Source organism: Balaenoptera physalus (genome assembly GCF_965194825.1).
Source record: "Balaenoptera physalus genome assembly, chromosome: 18".
Classification (NCBI taxonomy): Eukaryota; Metazoa; Chordata; class Mammalia; order Artiodactyla; family Balaenopteridae; genus Balaenoptera; species Balaenoptera physalus.
In genome coordinates this window covers 63,291,599-63,309,223 of record NC_138899.1, presented here as the reverse complement: position 1 = coordinate 63,309,223, position 17,625 = coordinate 63,291,599, and the positions used below count along the sequence as shown (strand labels likewise).

Genomic DNA, 17,625 nt, shown 5'->3' with positions numbered 1-17,625 from the left:
ATCCATCCATGCAACCAGTTTTTGAACACAAATTTTCTTAGCAGATTTATTTTTCATTTATTAATTCAACAAATATTTATTGAACCCTTTCTATGTGCCAGCCATAAACCCAGTTGCTCAGGATGCAGCTCTTATAGAGCTTATGATTTACGAACACAGGAAAGTGATTATGAGGTAAGTAGATGACAGAGTGAAATAGCAGAATTCTGTGAGCCCCAAAGTAGGTGGGATATGCAATAAATCGAAGAAAGTTTGAAAGTGGGAATGACAAACTCGGTGTATGTTGACCTCTTAGTTTTCTGAAACAAGGGCTGGATGCTCTAAGAAATTTACAAGAAAAGCCATGTCCTGGGAATGAGGTTTCTGTTCAAGCAGAACAGAAAGTGGAGGAAGTAATTATGTTGGTAATGTAATTATGGGGGTGTGGATGGTAGTAGTGGTGATGCTGATTATATGTATGATAATAATACCCAACATTTACTGAGTGTTGGCCATGTATCAGGCCCTAAATTACCTCGTGTAATCTTTACAACTTTACAAAAGTAGCTATGATTATTTCCATTTTGCAGATGAAGTAATTGTGGATAGAGATTAAATATCTCAACCATGGTTACATAACTAATAAATGGGTAAGCAAGGATCTGAGCCCTAAATCCATTGTCTTCACTGTTATCCTATATTACTTCTGTTCTGGAAAAGTATGTGAGGTCTTTTAGCATAAAGATAAGGTACAACACCAGAGGACACAATGGGAAGAGCTGGGAGAGAAAGACAAATATGTGATGTGCAGAGAAATATGAGGGAACAATGCAGTTATTCTAATTCTTACTAAAGTAACATTCAGGCAATTTAGGTAAGTCTTACTTAACCGAAATTTAAAACTATAAACCAGTAGGAGAGAGAACTATTTTTAAATGACAGCCGTGTTCAACAGTACTCGATTTCTATTTCAAAACTTTTAAGTACTTATGGTTTTTTTCCCTCAGAAGTCTCATAAATAGTTTCTCTCCTACTCATTTATCTAGTTTTAGACTGGATTATTAAAAATTCTTACTCTTTATACTCAATATATAACTTGCTGAACAATCCTCAAGGCACACTCATACACTGTAAATATTTGACAACATAGAAAACTCAGATAGTAGTTATATTCTGAAGTGGCTGTAGTTAATAATTCCATAAGGCTGGTAAAAATGACAGACAATTTAAATGTCCAATAATAAGGGAATAAACATGTTACATTGCTACAATGGACTGTTATGCAATCATTAAGAGGACAATAAAATGATAATAAAAACCATAAAATTCCTAGAAGAAAACAGGTGGTAAGTTCCTTGACATAGATTTTGGCAATTTTTTGAATCTGACACCAAGAGCAAAAGCAACAAAAGCAAAAATAAACAACTGGGAATACAACAAACTAAAAAGCTTCTGCACAGCAAAAGAAGCCATCAAGAAAACGAAAAGGCAACCTACTGAATGGGAGAAAATATTTGCAAATCACATACCTGACAAAAGGCTAATATCCCAAATATATAAAGAACTCATACAACTCAATAGCAAAAAACCAACAAATCCAATTAAAAAACGGGCAGAAGATCTGAATAGACATTTTTCCAAAGAAGATATACAGATGGCCAACAGGTACACAAAAAGATACTCTACATCATTAATCATCAGGGAAATGCAAATCAGAACCACAGTGAGATACCACCTCACACCTGTCAGAATGGCTATAATCAAAAAGACTAGAAGTAACAAGTGTTGGGGTTAGGGTGTGCTGAAAAGGGAGCTGTCAGGCACTGTTGGTGAGAGTGTAAGTTGGTGCAGCCACTATGGAGAACAGTATGGAGGGTCCTCTAAAAATTAAAAATAGAAATACAATATGATCCAGCAATTTCACTTCTGGGTATTTATCCAAAGAAGATGAAAACACTGACTTGAAGAGACATATGCACTCCCAATGTTCACTGAAGCATCATTTACTTACAAAAGCCAAAATATGAAAACAACCTAAGTGTCCATCAACAGATGGATGGATAAAGAAATTGTGGCATATATATACATACACACACAGTGGAATATTATCTAGCCATAAAACAATGAAATCTTGCCATCTGGAACAACACAAAGGGATCTCAAGAGCATTATGCTAAGTGAAGTTAAGTCAGACAGAGAAAGACAAATACCATATGATCTCTCTTACATGTGGGATCTAAAAACAAACAAACAAAAACCCCCAAGTTCACAGACACAGAGAACAGAATGGTGGTTGACAAAGATAAGGGTGGGGGTAGGAGAAATTGGTGAACTTTTAAAAAAAATTTAGTTTAAATAAACTGAATTTAAAAATAAAATAAGGGCTTCCCTGGTGGCGCAGTGGTTGAGAATCTGCCTGCCAATGCAGGGGACATGGGTTCGAGCCCTGGTCTGGGAAGACCCCACATGCCACGGAGCAACTAGGCCCGTGAGCCACAACTACTGAGCCTGTGCGTCTGGAGCCTGTGCTCCGCAACAAGAGAGGCCGCGATAGAGAGAGGCCCGCGCACCGCGATGAAGAGTGGCCCCCGCTTGCCGCAACTAGAGAAAGCCCTTGCACAGAAACGAAGACCCAACACAACTAAAATAAATAAATAAATAATTAATTAAAAAAAAAAAGTTCTTCAAAATTATTACTCAATTTGTAAAAAGCCCAGCCTTTAATTAATTTTTAACTGAAATATACTTGACATATGACATTGCGCAAAATTAAGGTGTATAATATATTAATTTGATACATTTATGTATTGTAATATGATTGCCATTGTAGCGATAATTAGCACCTCTAGGGACTTCGCTGGTGGTCCAGTGGGTAAGACTCCACGCTCTCAACGCAGGGGACCCAGGTTCAATCCCTGGTCAGGGAACTAGATCCCACATGCCGCAACTAAGAGTTCGCAAAAAAAAAAAAAAAAAAAAAAAAATGAGTTCGCATGCCATAACCAGCAAGTCCGCATGCCGCAACAAAGATCCCATGTGCCGCAACTAAGATCCGGCGCAGCCAAAAAAAAAAAATAATAAATAAAATAATAACAATAATAATAATTAGCACCTCTATCTCTTAGCATGTTTGATGATTATAATACAATATTGTTTTCTACATTCACTGCACTGTGCATTAGATCTCCAGGGCTTACTTACTACTCATAAGTTTGTACCCTTAAACAACATCTGTCCCTGTCCCCCCCCGCCCCAGCCCATGGTAACCACCATTTTACTCTCTCTGAGTTTGGCTTTTCTAGATTCTACATATAAGTGAGATCATACAGTAATTGTCTTTCTCTGTCTGACTTATCTCATTTAGCATAATGTGCTCAAGGTTCATTTACAGTGCTGCAAATGGCAGGATGTCCTTCCTTCCCGTGGTTGAATAACACTCCACTGCAAAGCCCAGCTTTTTAAATGCACTTTTAAAAGGCGTAAATCTCTAAACATTTGCTTCTAATCTGTCTCTTCAAGAGAAATTTCATCAGCAAAAACCAAAACAAAACAAAAAAAAAAACAAAAAACAAAAACAGAAAACCCAACAGCTTAGAAGTCTTCTACTTTTATAAAATAATACTAAGCTGTTAATAACTAGAAAGAATAAAGGACTTCAAAATCCATGAAGAAAATGAAGAACTTTCTCAAAGCCATTAATAATATGTGGAGCCAGGGTGGGGGTTAGGGGAGTGGTTGAAAAATAGGGAATAAAAATGCATAATATTTTAAATAATGTTTTATTATTTATAAAACATTTTACATAGGTCTTGGGAGAAAACTACTCCAAGAGATATCATTTTATCATGAAAAATGAATTCCCTATCTACACACAGACCTTACACCCTTCACAAAAATTAACTCAAAATGCGTCATAGACCTAAATGTAAAATACAAAACTATAACACTCCTAGAAAATAACCATAGGAGAAAACCTAGGTGATCTTGAGTATGGCGATGACTTTTTAATTACAACACCAAAGGCATGATGCCTGAAAGAAATCAATGATAAGCTGGACTTCATTAAAATTAAAAACTTCTCTGCAAAGGACAATGTCAGGAGAATGAGAAGACAAGTCACAGACTAGGAGAAAATATTCATAAAAGACACATCTGATAAAAGACTGTTCTCCAAAATATATAAAGAACTCTTAAAACTCAACAGTAAGAAAACAAACAACCTGATTAAAAAATGGGCCAAAGACCTTAACAGACACCTGACCAAAGAAAATACAGATGGCAGTCTGAGAGGGTAACTACGTATTCCACTTTTAGACTGGAAAGAGAAACTTTCACAGCTATGAACTGCAAGTATCACACTAAACCATGAAGGTACTTTGCAAATTTGAAGCCTTGTTGTGTTTAAGCCGAAACTAGAGCAATAAAATCAAATTTTAGACCACCGCTTGTCTAAGGGGAAAAACTGTCCAAGGAAACAAATACCTGAGACTTTTGTCTTTGACTTTTGACTGCTGGGAAGAGCTCCATCCAGAGACTGAGCAGAGTGAAAAGGTTGACTTTAGAAAGCCTTGGTATTTCACCTGCAAAAGAGAGGGCAAACATTTTAACATTTTACTAATGATGAAAATAAGAACTAAGCTCAGTGTCACTTGGGTGCTGCAGCCTTAGCTCAGCTGTTTTAGCAGGAGGCAGAGAAAAAGGATTCGTGTGCAAGAGAATCAAAGCACTTTCTTATCAGGAGACTGATTTCAACCTCCTCGCCGGCAATCTCTTCCAGCACTTTCCAAAGTTGGGCCCTCTTTCACCCAGCAGAAAAAAATAGTACAGCTGATACACGTAGCTATGGGAACAATCCAGAAAAAGTTATGAAAAGTCCTTGCATCTGAGATCATCGTGGAGCAACCTTTACTTTGGACTGTGACGAAGCGTTACAACAAGGTCAGTGGTTAGAACCCAGAACTAAAAATACGGTGACCTTAAAAGGAAAAGCAGTTGAAATACAGGAAAGCGTCGCGTGCGGTTAATTTTGAAATCGAATAAAAAACACGGTTTGGGGAATTTGCAGGCTCGTCGATCTCAGCTCCAGGTCCTGGGAGGAAAAGTAAAGGGGAGTAGTGAGCGCAACTTCAAAAGCCAGTGCAGCCGGGCCAAGGGATTCCGGTGACCGAGGTGGGGACGCGCCCAGGGCAGGGATGGGACACCCAGGAGCAGAAACGCAGGCGAAGACGGCCAGGCAGGGAACCCAGAGTGAAACGGCGGGAGACGCACAGAGGAGAGCGAAAGGCGAGCGGCGGGACAAGGATTCGGGGCACTCACCGGTCATGCTGCCAGTCTGGGTGCTGACTGACCGTCCGGCCCCCTCGCTCTCCAGATTTTGCATCTGCCCTGCTTCTTTCATCGCCAGCCCAGCGGCCTCTGCTGCCCAGGAAACCTCTCGCTGTACCGCATGACCCTTTGCCCCAGCTACCCCACTTCTAGCCTCCTCCCAGCAACTGTACAGCAACAACCAACTCTGCGCGACCGAATGACGTAAGGGCCCGGCGGCCATTTCCCGGCGCCCTGTGTGACGTCACGGCGAGGCGTGGATGAGGCGATACAGGGCTGCTCCTCGGGCGCGACCGTGTGGGTAGGAAACACTACACAATAAATCATTTGACACTTGTATTTGACTGTGTTCGTAGGTTTTGCTGAAATCTGGTCGCTTGAGGATGTCTTGGCTCGAAGTCCCAAGTTGCGCAGACTCTCAGAGGGTGATGAGGGCTTCGCATACATGAGAGTTTTGGTCAGAGAGCGAAGGAGAATTGAAATGGAAACCTGCCCAGTCTGTCGTGGTCAAGGTCTTGGAGAATTTGGGAGACGAACGGGGTGGGAGCTGGGCGGTCCAGATTGTTGTTATCCTCTAAGATTGGCCAGTCCTGGGGAACTTAGTGCCAGGGACCACCACAGGAACGTTCTGCGTCTTATTAAACACATGAAGACGTTAAGAGGTAGAACTGTAGTTGTGGGAAAATTGAAGATAGGAGGAAGTGGCCCCTGGAAAATCTGAGAAGTACCTGACATTGTGGATTTGTGACCAGTGCAATTTATTATTTTGTAAGTGTCCTAGGCATGACTCAAAATGAAGCCCCTCCCTCCACCAGTGACTCAGAGCCTGTTTTCCATCACCAACTTGCGCTATCACAACTTGAAATACTTAAAAATAGTGAGACACAAAAACTGCTCCGAGACTCTGAAAGCAAAAGCCAACATTATGAAAGTACATTTTGTAAAGGATTAAAGAGAGAATTTTCAGTGTTGATGGCTATGACTGTGGTTCATTAATTGTCACTGCTGTATAGTATTTCATTGTAGCTATATACCACAATTTATTTATCCATATTTGAGTCAAAAGACATTTGCAGTATCTCCAGCTTTTTGCTATTGCAAGCAATGCTGCTTTAAACATTTTTGTATATGTCTCCTTATGTTCATATGAAAGAGTTTCTTTAGGGACTACACTTAGGAGTAGAATTCTTGAGTTGTTGTTGTCAAGTTTCCCCGATAATGCTGAAAAGTTTTCCAGAGAGATTGGGCCAATTTACATAGCTGTATATCCCCACTAATTCTTGGTATTGTCAAACTTTTAATGTTTACCAATCTGGTTGGCATAAAATGATATCTTGTGGTTGTGATTCCCCCTGATTTCTACTTAGATAGATTGGCTATACATGTGTCCTCTCTATGAAATACCTGTTAACCATTTTTCTATTTGGTAGTTATTTCTTATTCATTTGTAAGCATTTTTTATACATCCCGGATATTCATTCTCAGTTAGGTATGTGTACAGTAAATATCTTCTCCGCATTTGTCACTTGCTTTTTCACTTAATGATGTTTTTCAGTGCATAGTTCTTTATTTTAATGTGCTAAATGTACAAATAATTTTCTTAAATGGGTTTTGTATCTTTGTATCTTTTTAAAAAGCATTTTCTACCCAAGGTTATAAAATTTTTTTTATTTTTCTATGTCAGTTATACCTCCATTTTTAAAAAATAACTTTTATATTTCCTCTAAAAGCCATACGTTTTTCCTTTTATATTTGTATCCTCATTCATCTAGAATTTATTTTTGTGTATGATGTGAGGTAGGGATCCAGTTTTTTTTCCACTTGGATAATCAGTTATCCCAGCACTATTTTCTCATTGATCTACAAAGTCACCTCTGTCATGTATCAAATTTCCATATACACATGAGTCTGTTTCTGGTCTCTATATTGTATATCATTGGTTGATTACACCTCTGCCCCCTTACCCCCCCCCCAACAAAAAACACTTTATTTTCTTCAGGAATATCTTGGTTATTCTCTCTTTTTTTTTAATGTTTTTAAAAATATTTATTTATTTATTTATTTAGGCTGTGCCGTGTCTTAGTTGCGGCCTGCAGGGTCTTCGTTACAGCATGTGAGATCTTTAGTTGTGTCATGCAGGCTTCTTAGTTGTGGCATGCAGACTTCTTAGCTGTGGTGTGTGGACTCTTAGTTGCAGCTCCCCAACCAGGGATTAAACCCGGGCCCCCTGCATTGGAAGTGTGGAGTCTTAACCACTGGACCACCAGGGAAGTCCTTCTTGGTTATTCTTGACCCTTTAATATTCCATGTAAGTTTTAGAATCATAGTGTCATATTCCTCAAAAAGTTCCTCTGACATGTTGATTGGAAGTGCATTGAATTTATAGATCAGTTTGAGATATAGAGGCTTCCCATCCCTGAACATGGTGTATCTGTGTTAACTTTGTATATTGGGTTTTTCAAAAGGTTTTAAAATTTTTCTTCACAAAGATTCTGCATATATTTTATGATTTAATCTTATTTTTTGTTGCTATTATAAATAACATCTTTTTAAAAATTGTATTTGTATGTATTTGTGCCTAATATATAGAAATGCAAGTGATTTTTATATATTAATCTTATATTAAGCAATCTTGCTAAACTTTTATTAATTCTAATACTATTTATTTTTAGTTTCTTTTGTTTTCTAGACTGAACCTATATTATCTATAAATAATGAAAATTTTATTTGTATGTTTCTAATCTTCAAACCTTTTATATCATTTGCTTGTCTTACTGCACTCTAGAATTGCTAGGGAAATGTTGAGTAGAGATAAAGGCACAGGCATCTTTTCTTGTTCCTGATTTTAGAGGAAACTATTTTAATGTTAGACTTTAAAGTATGGTTTTTGCTGTAGGCTTTTGATAGCTGTCCTTTATCATATTATGCAAATTCACTTCTATTTCTTTTTTTTTTAATCAGATGTTGAACTTTATTAAATGCTCATGGTAGATGCCTCTAATCAGCTTAAGAAAGGTCCTTTCTCTACTGTCTTGCTGAGAATTATTATCATGAATGGATGTTGAGTTTTATCAAATGCATTCTCTGCATCTAATAATATGATCCTATAGTTTTTCTCCCTTAATCAATTAATGTGGTGAATTATACTAAAAGATTGCTTAATGTTAAACCAGCCTTGTGTTCCTTTGGTAGACCCATCTTGGTCATTATGGGTAATTTTTTTATTCATTGCTGGATTAAATTTGCTAATATCCTATTAAGATTTTTGAATCTGTGTTCATGAGTGAGCTTAGTGTGTAATTTACCATGGTCTCTTTGGTTTTGATGTCTTGATTAGGGCAACCTCTTAAATGAGTTGGGTAGTGTTTCCTATTTTTCTTTTCTCAGGAAGAAGTTGTGTAAGATTGGAATTATTTGTTCCTTGAATGTTTATTAAAATTCTCTTGGAAAAGCAATTTGAGCCTAGTGTCTTCTAAATGGAAAAATATTTCACTACTAATTCAATTTCTTTATTGGTTAAAGGACTACTCAGACTGTCTATTTCTTCTTGGTCAGTTTTTGGTAAGTTATATTTTTCTCAAAATTTGTACATATTACTAAATTAAGGGCCCACAGGCCCTTTCAAATTTCAAAAAGTGTTTCAACGTGTCATTTTCCTTTCTGGTTCAGCATCCCATCCAGAATCACTGAGTTTTGCATCTTGTTAGTTTCCTTCAGCCTGGAACATTTTCCTCAGTCTTTCCCTCTGTTTCACAGCATTAACAGTTTTAAAGGGTACACGCTTTTCATTCTGTAAGATTTCTGTCAACCAGGGTCATTCTGAGGTTTCCTCACAACCAGACTCAGGTGGGAATGCTGCAGAAGATGCTGTGCTGTTTTCCATGGATGACCTCAGGAAGCAACTCTGTGTTAACTCATCCCACCCCTGTTGATGCCAACCTCAATCATCTGGCAAGTTAGTGCCTGTCAGTTTTCTACACCATAAAGTCATTATTTTTCCCTTTGTAATTTATAAGTATTTTGTGGGGAGATACTCCCAAAACTATGCCAATACCCTATATATGTTAAACCCTCACGCACCAACTTTGACATCTATTGGTGATTCCCACATGAATTAACTACCATCGTGACGGTTGTCCGATTGTGATTTTCTGTTTCCATCATTTCTTCTACATGTAGTAGTTGTCATTCTACTATAAGGAAGAGCTTTTCCCTCTTCCTCATTCATTCATTTATTCATGTATATCAGTATGGATTTGTGAATTCCTATTTCATTCAGTGGCTTGTAATCTGTTATTTATTTTAATTCTCAGATTGTTCCACATTTGGCTGATGAAATCCCCTACAAGTTGACTCCTTTATTCTTTTGATGTGACCCCATCATTCTTTGAGCATTTTCTTACATTCTGGTGCAACAAGATGCTCCAGGCTCATCATGTTCCCTCCCTGCCCCAGACCTGGAATCAACCATTCCCCCAAGTAGCCCTGGTTCCTCTTAGTGTTGGGTTTTTTTTTTTTAATTTTTATTGAAATATAGTTGATTTGCAATGTTGTGTTAGTTTCAGGTGTACAGTAAAGTGATTCAGTTATATATTCTTCTGTTTTTTTTAACATTCTCTACCATTATAGGTTTTTACAAGATATCGAGTATAGTTCCCTGTGCTAAACAGTAGGTCCTTGTTGGTTATCTATTTCATATATAGTAGTATGTATATGTTAATCCCAAACCCCTAATTTATCCCTCCCCCTCCTCTTTCCCCTTTGGTAACCAAAAGTTTGTTTTCTATGTCTGTGGGTCTGTTTCTGTTTTATATATAAATTCATTTGTATCATTTTTTTTTAGGTTCCACATATAAGCCGTATCATATGATATTTGTTTTTCTCTGTCTGGCTTACTTCACTTAGTATGAAGTGAATCTCTAGGTCCATACATGTTGCAGCAAATGACATTATTTCATTCTTTGTTTATGGCTGAGTAATATTCCATTATATATATATATATATATATGTATATATATACATACCATACCTTCTTTATTCATTCATCTGTTGATGGACATTTAGGTTGCTTCCATGTCTTGTAAACAGTGCTGCTGTGAACACTGGGGTGCAAATATCTTTTCAAATTATGGTTTTCTCCAGGTATATGCCCAGGAGTAGGATTGCAGGATCATGTGGTAGCTCTATTTTTAGTTTTTTAAGGAACATCCGTACTGCTCTCCATACTGGCTGTACCAATTTACATTCCCACCAGCGGTGTAGGAGAGTTCCTTTTTCTCCACACGCTCTCCAGCATTTATTATTCGTAGACTTTTTGATAATGGCCATTCTGACCGGTGATACCTAATTGTAGTTTTGATTTGCATTTCTCTAATAGTTAGTGATGTTGATCATTTTTTCATGTGCCTTTTAGCCATCTGTATGTCTTTTTTGGAGATGTCTATTTAGATCTTCTGCCCATTTTTTGATCGGGTTGTTTGGTTTGTTTTTGGGTTTTTTTTGATATTGATCTGTATGAGCTGTTTGTATATTTTGGAGATTAATCCCTTGTTGGTTGCATCGTTTCCAAATATTTTCTCCCATTCTGTAGGTTGTCTTTTAATTTTGTTTATGGTTTCCTTTGCTATGCAAAAGCTTTTAAGTTTAATTAGGTCCTACTGGTTTATTTTTGTTTTTATTTCCATTACTCTAGGAGATGGATCTAAAAAGACATTGCTGTGATTTATGTCAAAGAGTGTTCTGCCTATGTTTTCTTCTAGGAGTTTTTTTTTTTAATTAATTAATTTATTTGTTTTTATTTTTGGCTGTGTTGGGTCTTCATTACTGTGTGCAGGCTTTCTCTATTTGTGGCAAGCAGGAGCTACTCTTCATTGCAGTGTGCGGGCTTCTCATTGGCGTGGCTTCTCTTGTTACAGAGCATAGGCTGTAGGTACGTGGGCTTCAGTAGTTGTGGCACACAGGCTCAGTAGTTGTGGCTCGCGGGCTCTAGAGTGCAGGCTCAGTAGTTGTGGCGCACGGGCTTAGTTGCTCCGTGGCATGTGGGATCCTCCCGGGCCAGGGCTTGAACCCATGTTCCCTGCATTGGCAGGCAAATTCTTAACCACTGCACCACCAGGGAAGCCCCTCTTCTAGGAGTTTTATAGTATCTGGTTTTACAGTCAGGTCTTTAATGCATTTTGAGTTTGTTTTTGTGTATGGTATTAAAGAATGTTCTAGTTTCATTCTTTTACATGTAGCTGTCCAGTTTTCCCATTACCACTTACTGAAGAGACTGTCTTTTCTCCATTGTATATTCTTGTCCCGTTTGTCGTAGATTCGTTGACCATGGGCGTGGGGGTTTATTTATGGGCTTTCTATCCTGTACCATTGATATATATTCCTGTTTTTGTGCCAGTACCATACTGTTTTGATTACCATAGCTTTGTAATATAGTGTGAAGTCAGGGAGCCTGATTCCTCCAGCTCCATTTTTCTCACTCAAGATTGCTGTGGCTATTCAGGGTCTTTTGTATTTCCATACAAATTAAAAAATTTTTTTGTTCTAGTTCTATGAAAAGTGCCATTGGTAATTTGATAAGGATTGCATTGAATCTGCAGATTGCCTTGGGTAGTAGTATAGTCATTTTGACAGTATTGATTCTTCCAATCCAAGAACATGGTATATCTTTCCATTTGTGTCATCTTCAATTTCTTTCATCAGCATCTTATAGTTTTTGGAGTACAGGTCTTTTGCCTCCTTAAATAGGTTTATTCCTAGGTATTTTGTTCTTTTTGATGCAATGGTACATGGGATTGTTTTGTTAATTTCTCTTTCTAATCTTTTGTTGCTAATGTATTGAAATGCAACAGATTTGTGTATTAATCTTGTATCATGCAACTTTATTGAATTCATTGTTGAGCTCTAGTAGTTTTCTGGTAATGTGTTTAGGTTTTCTATGTGTAGTATCATGTCATCTGCAAACTGTGACAGTTTTACTTCTTCTTTTCCAATCTGGATTCCTCTTATTTCTTTTTCTTCTCTGATTGCTGTGGCTAGGACTTCCAAAACTATGTTAAATAAAAGTGGCAAGAGTGGACATCCTTGTCTTGTTTCTGATTTTTGAGAGAATGCTTTCAGCTTTTCACCATTGAGTATGATGTTAGCTGTGGGTTTGTCATATATGGCCTTTGTTGTGTTGAGGTAGGTTCCCTCTATGCCCACTTTCTGGAGAGTTTTTATCATAAATGGATATTGAACTTTATAAGAAGCTTTTGCTGCATCTATTAAGATGATCATATGATTTTTATTCTTCAATTTGTTAATGTGATATATCACACTGATTGATTTGCAGATATTGAAAAATCTTTGCATCTCTGGGATAAATGCCACTTGATCATGGTATACGATCCTTTCAATGTATCATTGGATTTGGTTCGGTAGTATTTTGTTGAGGGTTTTTGTGTCTATGTTCATCAGTGATATTGGCCTGTAATTTTCTTTTTTTTGTGGTATCTTTGTCTGGTTTTGGTATAAGGGTGATGTTGGCCTCATAGAGTGAGTTTAGAAGTGTTCCTTCCTCTGCAATTTTTTGAAATACTTTCAGAAGGATAGGTGTTAACTCTTCTCTAAAAGTTTGATAGAATTCGCCTGTGAAGCCATCTGGCCCTGGACTTTTGTTTGTTGAGAGTTTTTCAATCACAGATTCAATTTTAGTACTTGCAATTGGTCTGTTCATAGTTTCTCTTTCTTCCTGGTTCAGTCTTTGGAGATTGTATCTTTCTAAGAATTTCTCCATTTCTCTAGGTTATCCATTTTCTTGGCATATAGTTGCCTGTAGTAATCTCTTATGGTCCTTTGTATTTCTGTGGTGTTGGTTGTAACTTCTCCTTTTTCATTTCTAATCTTATTGATTTGGGCCCTCCTTCCTTTTTTTTCTTGATTAGTCTGGCTAAAGGTTTATGAATTTTGTTTACCTTATCGAAGAATCAGCTTTTAGTTTCTTTTTTTTTAAACATCTTTATTGGAGTATAATTGCTTTACAATGGTGTGTTAGTTCCTGCTTTATAACAAAGTGAATCAATTATACATATACATATGTCTCCATATCTCTTCCTTCTTGCGTCTCACTCCCTCCCACCCTCCCTATCCCACCCCTCTAGGTGGTCACAAAGCACCAAGCTGATCTCCCTGTGCTATGCGGCTGCTTCCCACTAGCTATCTATTTTACGTTTGGTAGTGTATATATGTCCATGCCACTCTCTCACTTTGTCCCAGCTTACCCTTCCCCCTCCCCGTATCCTCAAGTCCATTCTCTAGTAGGTCTGTGTCTTTATTTCCGTCTTGCCCCTAGGTTCTTCATGACCATTTTTTTTAGATTCCATATATATGTGTTAGCATACGGTATTTATTCTTCTTTTTCTGACTTACTTCACTCTGTATGACAGTCTCTAGGTCCATCCACCTCACTACAGCTTTTAGTTTCATTGATCTTTGCTATTGTTTTCTTCATTTCTATTTCGTTTATTTCTGCTCTGATCTTTATGATTTCCTTCCTTCTATTAACTGTGGGTTTTGTTTGTTCTTCTTTATCTAGTTGCTTTAAGCTTAAGGTTAGGTTGTTTATTTGAGATTTTTCTTGTTTCCTAAGGTAAGTTTTTGTTGCTAGAAACTTCCCTTGTGGAACTGCTTTTGCTGCATCCCATAGGTTTTGTATTGTCGTGTTTTCATTTTTGTTTGTCTCTAGATATTTTTCTGTTTCCTCTTTGACTTCTTCAGGGATCCATTGGTTGTTTAGTAGCATATTGTTTAGCCTCCACGTGTTGGTGTTTTTTGCAGTTTTTTTCTGTAGTTGATTTTTAAAAAATATTTATTTATTTATTTGGTTGCACCAGGTCTTAGTTGCGGCTCACGGGCTTCTTAGTTGCAGCTTGCAGGCTCCTTAGTTGCGGCATGTGAACTCTTAGTTGCAGCATGCATGTGGGATCTAGTTCCCTGACCAGGGATCAAACCCAGGCTCCCCCTGGAGTGTGGAGTTCTATCCACTGTGCCACCAGGGAACTCCCTTGTAGTTGATTTCTAATCTCATAATGTTGTATTTGGAAGAGATGCTTGATTTCAGTTTTCTTAAATTTACCAAGGCTTGCTTTGTGATGCAGCATGTGATCTATCCTGGAGAATGTTCCATGTGCACTTGAAAAGAATGTGTATTCTGCTGCTTTTGGATGGAGTGCTCTATAAATATCAATTAAGTCCATCTAGTCTAATGTGTCATTTAAGGCCTGTGTTTCCTTATTGATTTTCTGTCTGGATAATATGTCCACTGATGTAAGTGGGGTGTTAAAGTCCCCCACTGTTATTGTGTTACTGTCAATTTCTCCTTTTATGTCTGTTAACATTTGCCTTATATTTTGAGGTCCTTCCTATGCTGGGTGCACATACATTTACAATTGTATCTTCTTGATTTGATCCCTTTATCATTATGCAGTGTCCTTCTTTGTCTCTTGTAACAGTTTTTATTTTAAAGTCTATTTTGTCTGATATGAGTATTGCTACTTCAGCTTTCTTTTGATTTCCATTTGCATGGAATACCTTTTCCCATACCCTCACTTTCAGTTTCTATGGGTCTCTAGATCTGAAGCAGGTCTCTTGTAGAGAGCATATATACAGGTTTTGTTCTTGTATCCATTCATCCAGTCTATGTCTTTTGGACATAGAGCATTTAATCTGTCTACATTTAAGGTAATATCAATATGTATGTTCTTATTGCCATTTTGTTAATTGTTTTGGATTTGTTTTTGTAAGTCTTTTTTCTTCCTTTCCTCTTTTTCCTCTCAAGAGAAGTTCTCTTCTCTTGTGATTTGATGTCTATCTTTAGTGTTGTGTTTAGATTCCTTTTTCTTTTTTGTATGTATATCTATTATAGCCTTTTGGTTTGTGGCTACCATGAGGTTTTGATATAGCAGTCTGTATATACATGATTGTTTTAAGTTGCTGATCTCTCAATTTCAAATGCATTTCAGATATCCTGCATTTGTACTCTTCTTCTCTCAGGATTACTGGTTTATATATCACATTTGTGTGTGGATTATTTCCTACCTTTACTGTATGTTTGCCTTTACTGGTAGCTTTCCCACTTAATAGTTTTTTTTTTATCTTATTACATCTTTATTGGAGTATAATTGCTTTACAGTGTTGTGTTAGTTTCTGCTGTGCAGCAAAGTGAATCAGGTATACGTATACATATATCCCCATATCCCCTCCGTCTTGAGCCTCCCTCCCACCTCTCTAGGTCGTCACAAAGCATTGAGCTGATCTCCGTGTGCTATGCAGCAGCTTCCCACTAGCCATCCATTTTACATTTGGTAGTGTATGTATGTCAATGCTACTTTCTCACTTCGTCCCAGTTTTCCCTTCCCCCGCTGTGTCCTCAAGTCTGTTCTCTACATCTGCATCTTTATTCCTGCCCTGCCACTAGGTTCATCAGTACTGGTTTTTTTAGTTTCCATATATGTGCGTTAGCATACAGTATTTGTTTTCTCTTTCTGACTTACTTCACTCTGTATGACAGACTCTAGGTCCATCCACCTCACTACAAATAACTCAATTTCATTCCTTTTTATGGCTGAGTAATATTCCATTGTATATATGTGCCACATCTTCTTTATCCATTCATCTGTCGATGGACATTTAGGTTGCTTCCATGTCCTGGCTATTGTAAATAGTGCTGCAATGAACATTGTGGTACATGTATCTTTTTGAATTATGGTTTTCTCAGGGTATATGCCCAGTAGTGGGATTGCTTGGTCATATGGTAGTTCTATTTTTAGTTTTTTAAGGAACGTCCATACTGTTCTCCATAGTGTCTGTATCAATTTGCATTCCCACCAACAGTGCAAGAGGGTTCCCTTTTCTCCACACCCTCTCCAGCATTTATTGTTTCTAGATTTTTTGATGATGGCCATTCTGACTGGTGTGAGGTGATACCTCATTATGGTTTTGATTTGCATTTCTCTAAGGATTAGTGATGTTGAGCATCTTTTCATGTGTTTATTGGCAATCTGTATGTCTACTTTGGAGAAGTGTCTATTTAGGTCTTCTCATAGCTTTCTTGTTTCTAGTTGCAGCCTTTTCCACCTAGAGAAGTTCCTTTAGCATTTGTTGTAAAGCTGGTTGGTGGTGCTGAATTCTTTTAGCTTTAGCTTGTCTGTAAAGCTTTTGATTTATCCATCAAATCTGAATGATAGTCTTACTTGGGTAGAGTATTCTTAGTTGTAGGTTTTCCCTTTCATCACTTTAAGTATATGATGCCATTCCCTTCTGGCCTGCAGACTTTCTGCTGAAAAATCAGCTGGTAACCTTATGGGTTTCCCTTGTATATTATTTGTTGCTTTTCCCTTGTTGCCTTTAATGTTTTCTCTTTATCTTTAATTTTTGTCAGTTTGATTACTATGTGTCTCAGCGTATTGCTCCTTGAGTTTATCCTGCCTGGGACTCTCTGTGCTTCCTGGACTTGGGTGACTGTTTCCTTTCCCATGTTAGGGAATTTTTCAGCTATTATCTCTTCCAACATTTTCTCAGGCTCTTTCTTTCTCTCTTCTGCTTCTGAGACCCTTATAATGTGAATGTTGGTGTGTTTGTGATTGTCCCAGAGGTCTCTTAGATTGTCCTCATTTCTTTTCATTCTTTTTTCTTTATTCTGTTCCATGGCTATGATTTCCACCACTCTGTCTTCCAGCTGACTTACCCATTCTTCCACCTCATTTATTCTGCTGTTGATTCCTTCTAGTGTGTTTTTCATTTCAGTTATTGTATTCTTCAACTCGGTTTGGTTGCTCTCTATATTTTCTAACTCTTTGTTCAGAACTTCTTGTCACTTCTCCCTCTGTGCATCCATTCTTTTCCCAAGTTCTTGGATCATCTTCACAGTCATTACTCTGAACTCTTTCTTGGGTAGATTGTCTAGCTCCATGTCACTTAGTTGTTCTTCTGGGGTTTTATCTTGTTCCTTCGTCTGAAACATATTCCTCTGCCATCTCATTTTGTCTCAATTTCTATTTGTATTTTTATGTATGTGGAATGTTAGTTATGTTTCTCGACCTTGGAAAAGTGGCCGTCTGTAGGGGTTGTCCTATATGCCGCAGCAGAGCACTCCCCTCTTGTCATCTAAGGGCCAATGACCAGCTGGTCCCAGGGTAGGTTCTGACTTGCCTTTGCAGACTCAGTTCCACAGGCTGCTGGATTGTAGTTTTCTTGCTTCTGGTGTCTGCCCTCTGGTGGATGAGGTTGGTCTAGAGGCTTGTGCAGGCTTCCTGGTGGGAGGGATCAGTGCCTGCCCACTGGTGG

The 17,625-nt window shown here is 37.8% G+C and overlaps 1 protein-coding gene and 1 long non-coding RNA gene across 5 annotated transcripts in view; one reads left to right on the top strand and one right to left on the bottom strand.

Annotated features, from left to right (window-relative positions):
- The window catches only part of CDADC1 (cytidine and dCMP deaminase domain containing 1), a 44,474-nt gene extending 38,939 nt beyond the window's left edge, over nt 1–5,535 (bottom strand). For all 3 annotated transcript variants that reach the window (XM_082434430.1, XM_082434429.1, XM_082434431.1), the window contains exons 1-2: nt 5,296–5,535; nt 4,462–4,559 (exon numbers count right to left, since the gene is read on the bottom strand). In XM_082434430.1, coding sequence (XP_082290556.1) covers nt 4,462–4,559; nt 5,296–5,527 — 330 coding nt within the window. In that variant the 5' untranslated portion in view covers nt 5,528–5,535. The remainder of the gene's footprint in view (nt 1–4,461; nt 4,560–5,295) is intronic.
- Nucleotides 5,536–5,568: 33 nt separating this feature from the next.
- LOC309647306 overlaps nt 5,569–17,625 on the top strand; it is a 26,359-nt gene continuing 14,302 nt past the window's right edge. The window contains exons 1-3 of one of the 2 annotated variants that reach the window (XR_014255940.1): nt 5,569–5,605; nt 8,827–8,865; nt 9,102–9,259. This is a non-coding gene — a long non-coding RNA (uncharacterized lncRNA). Of the gene's footprint in view, nt 5,606–6,160; nt 8,866–9,101; nt 9,260–17,625 lie in introns of those variants that run through there. The other variant, XR_014255941.1, reaches the window with a different exon arrangement.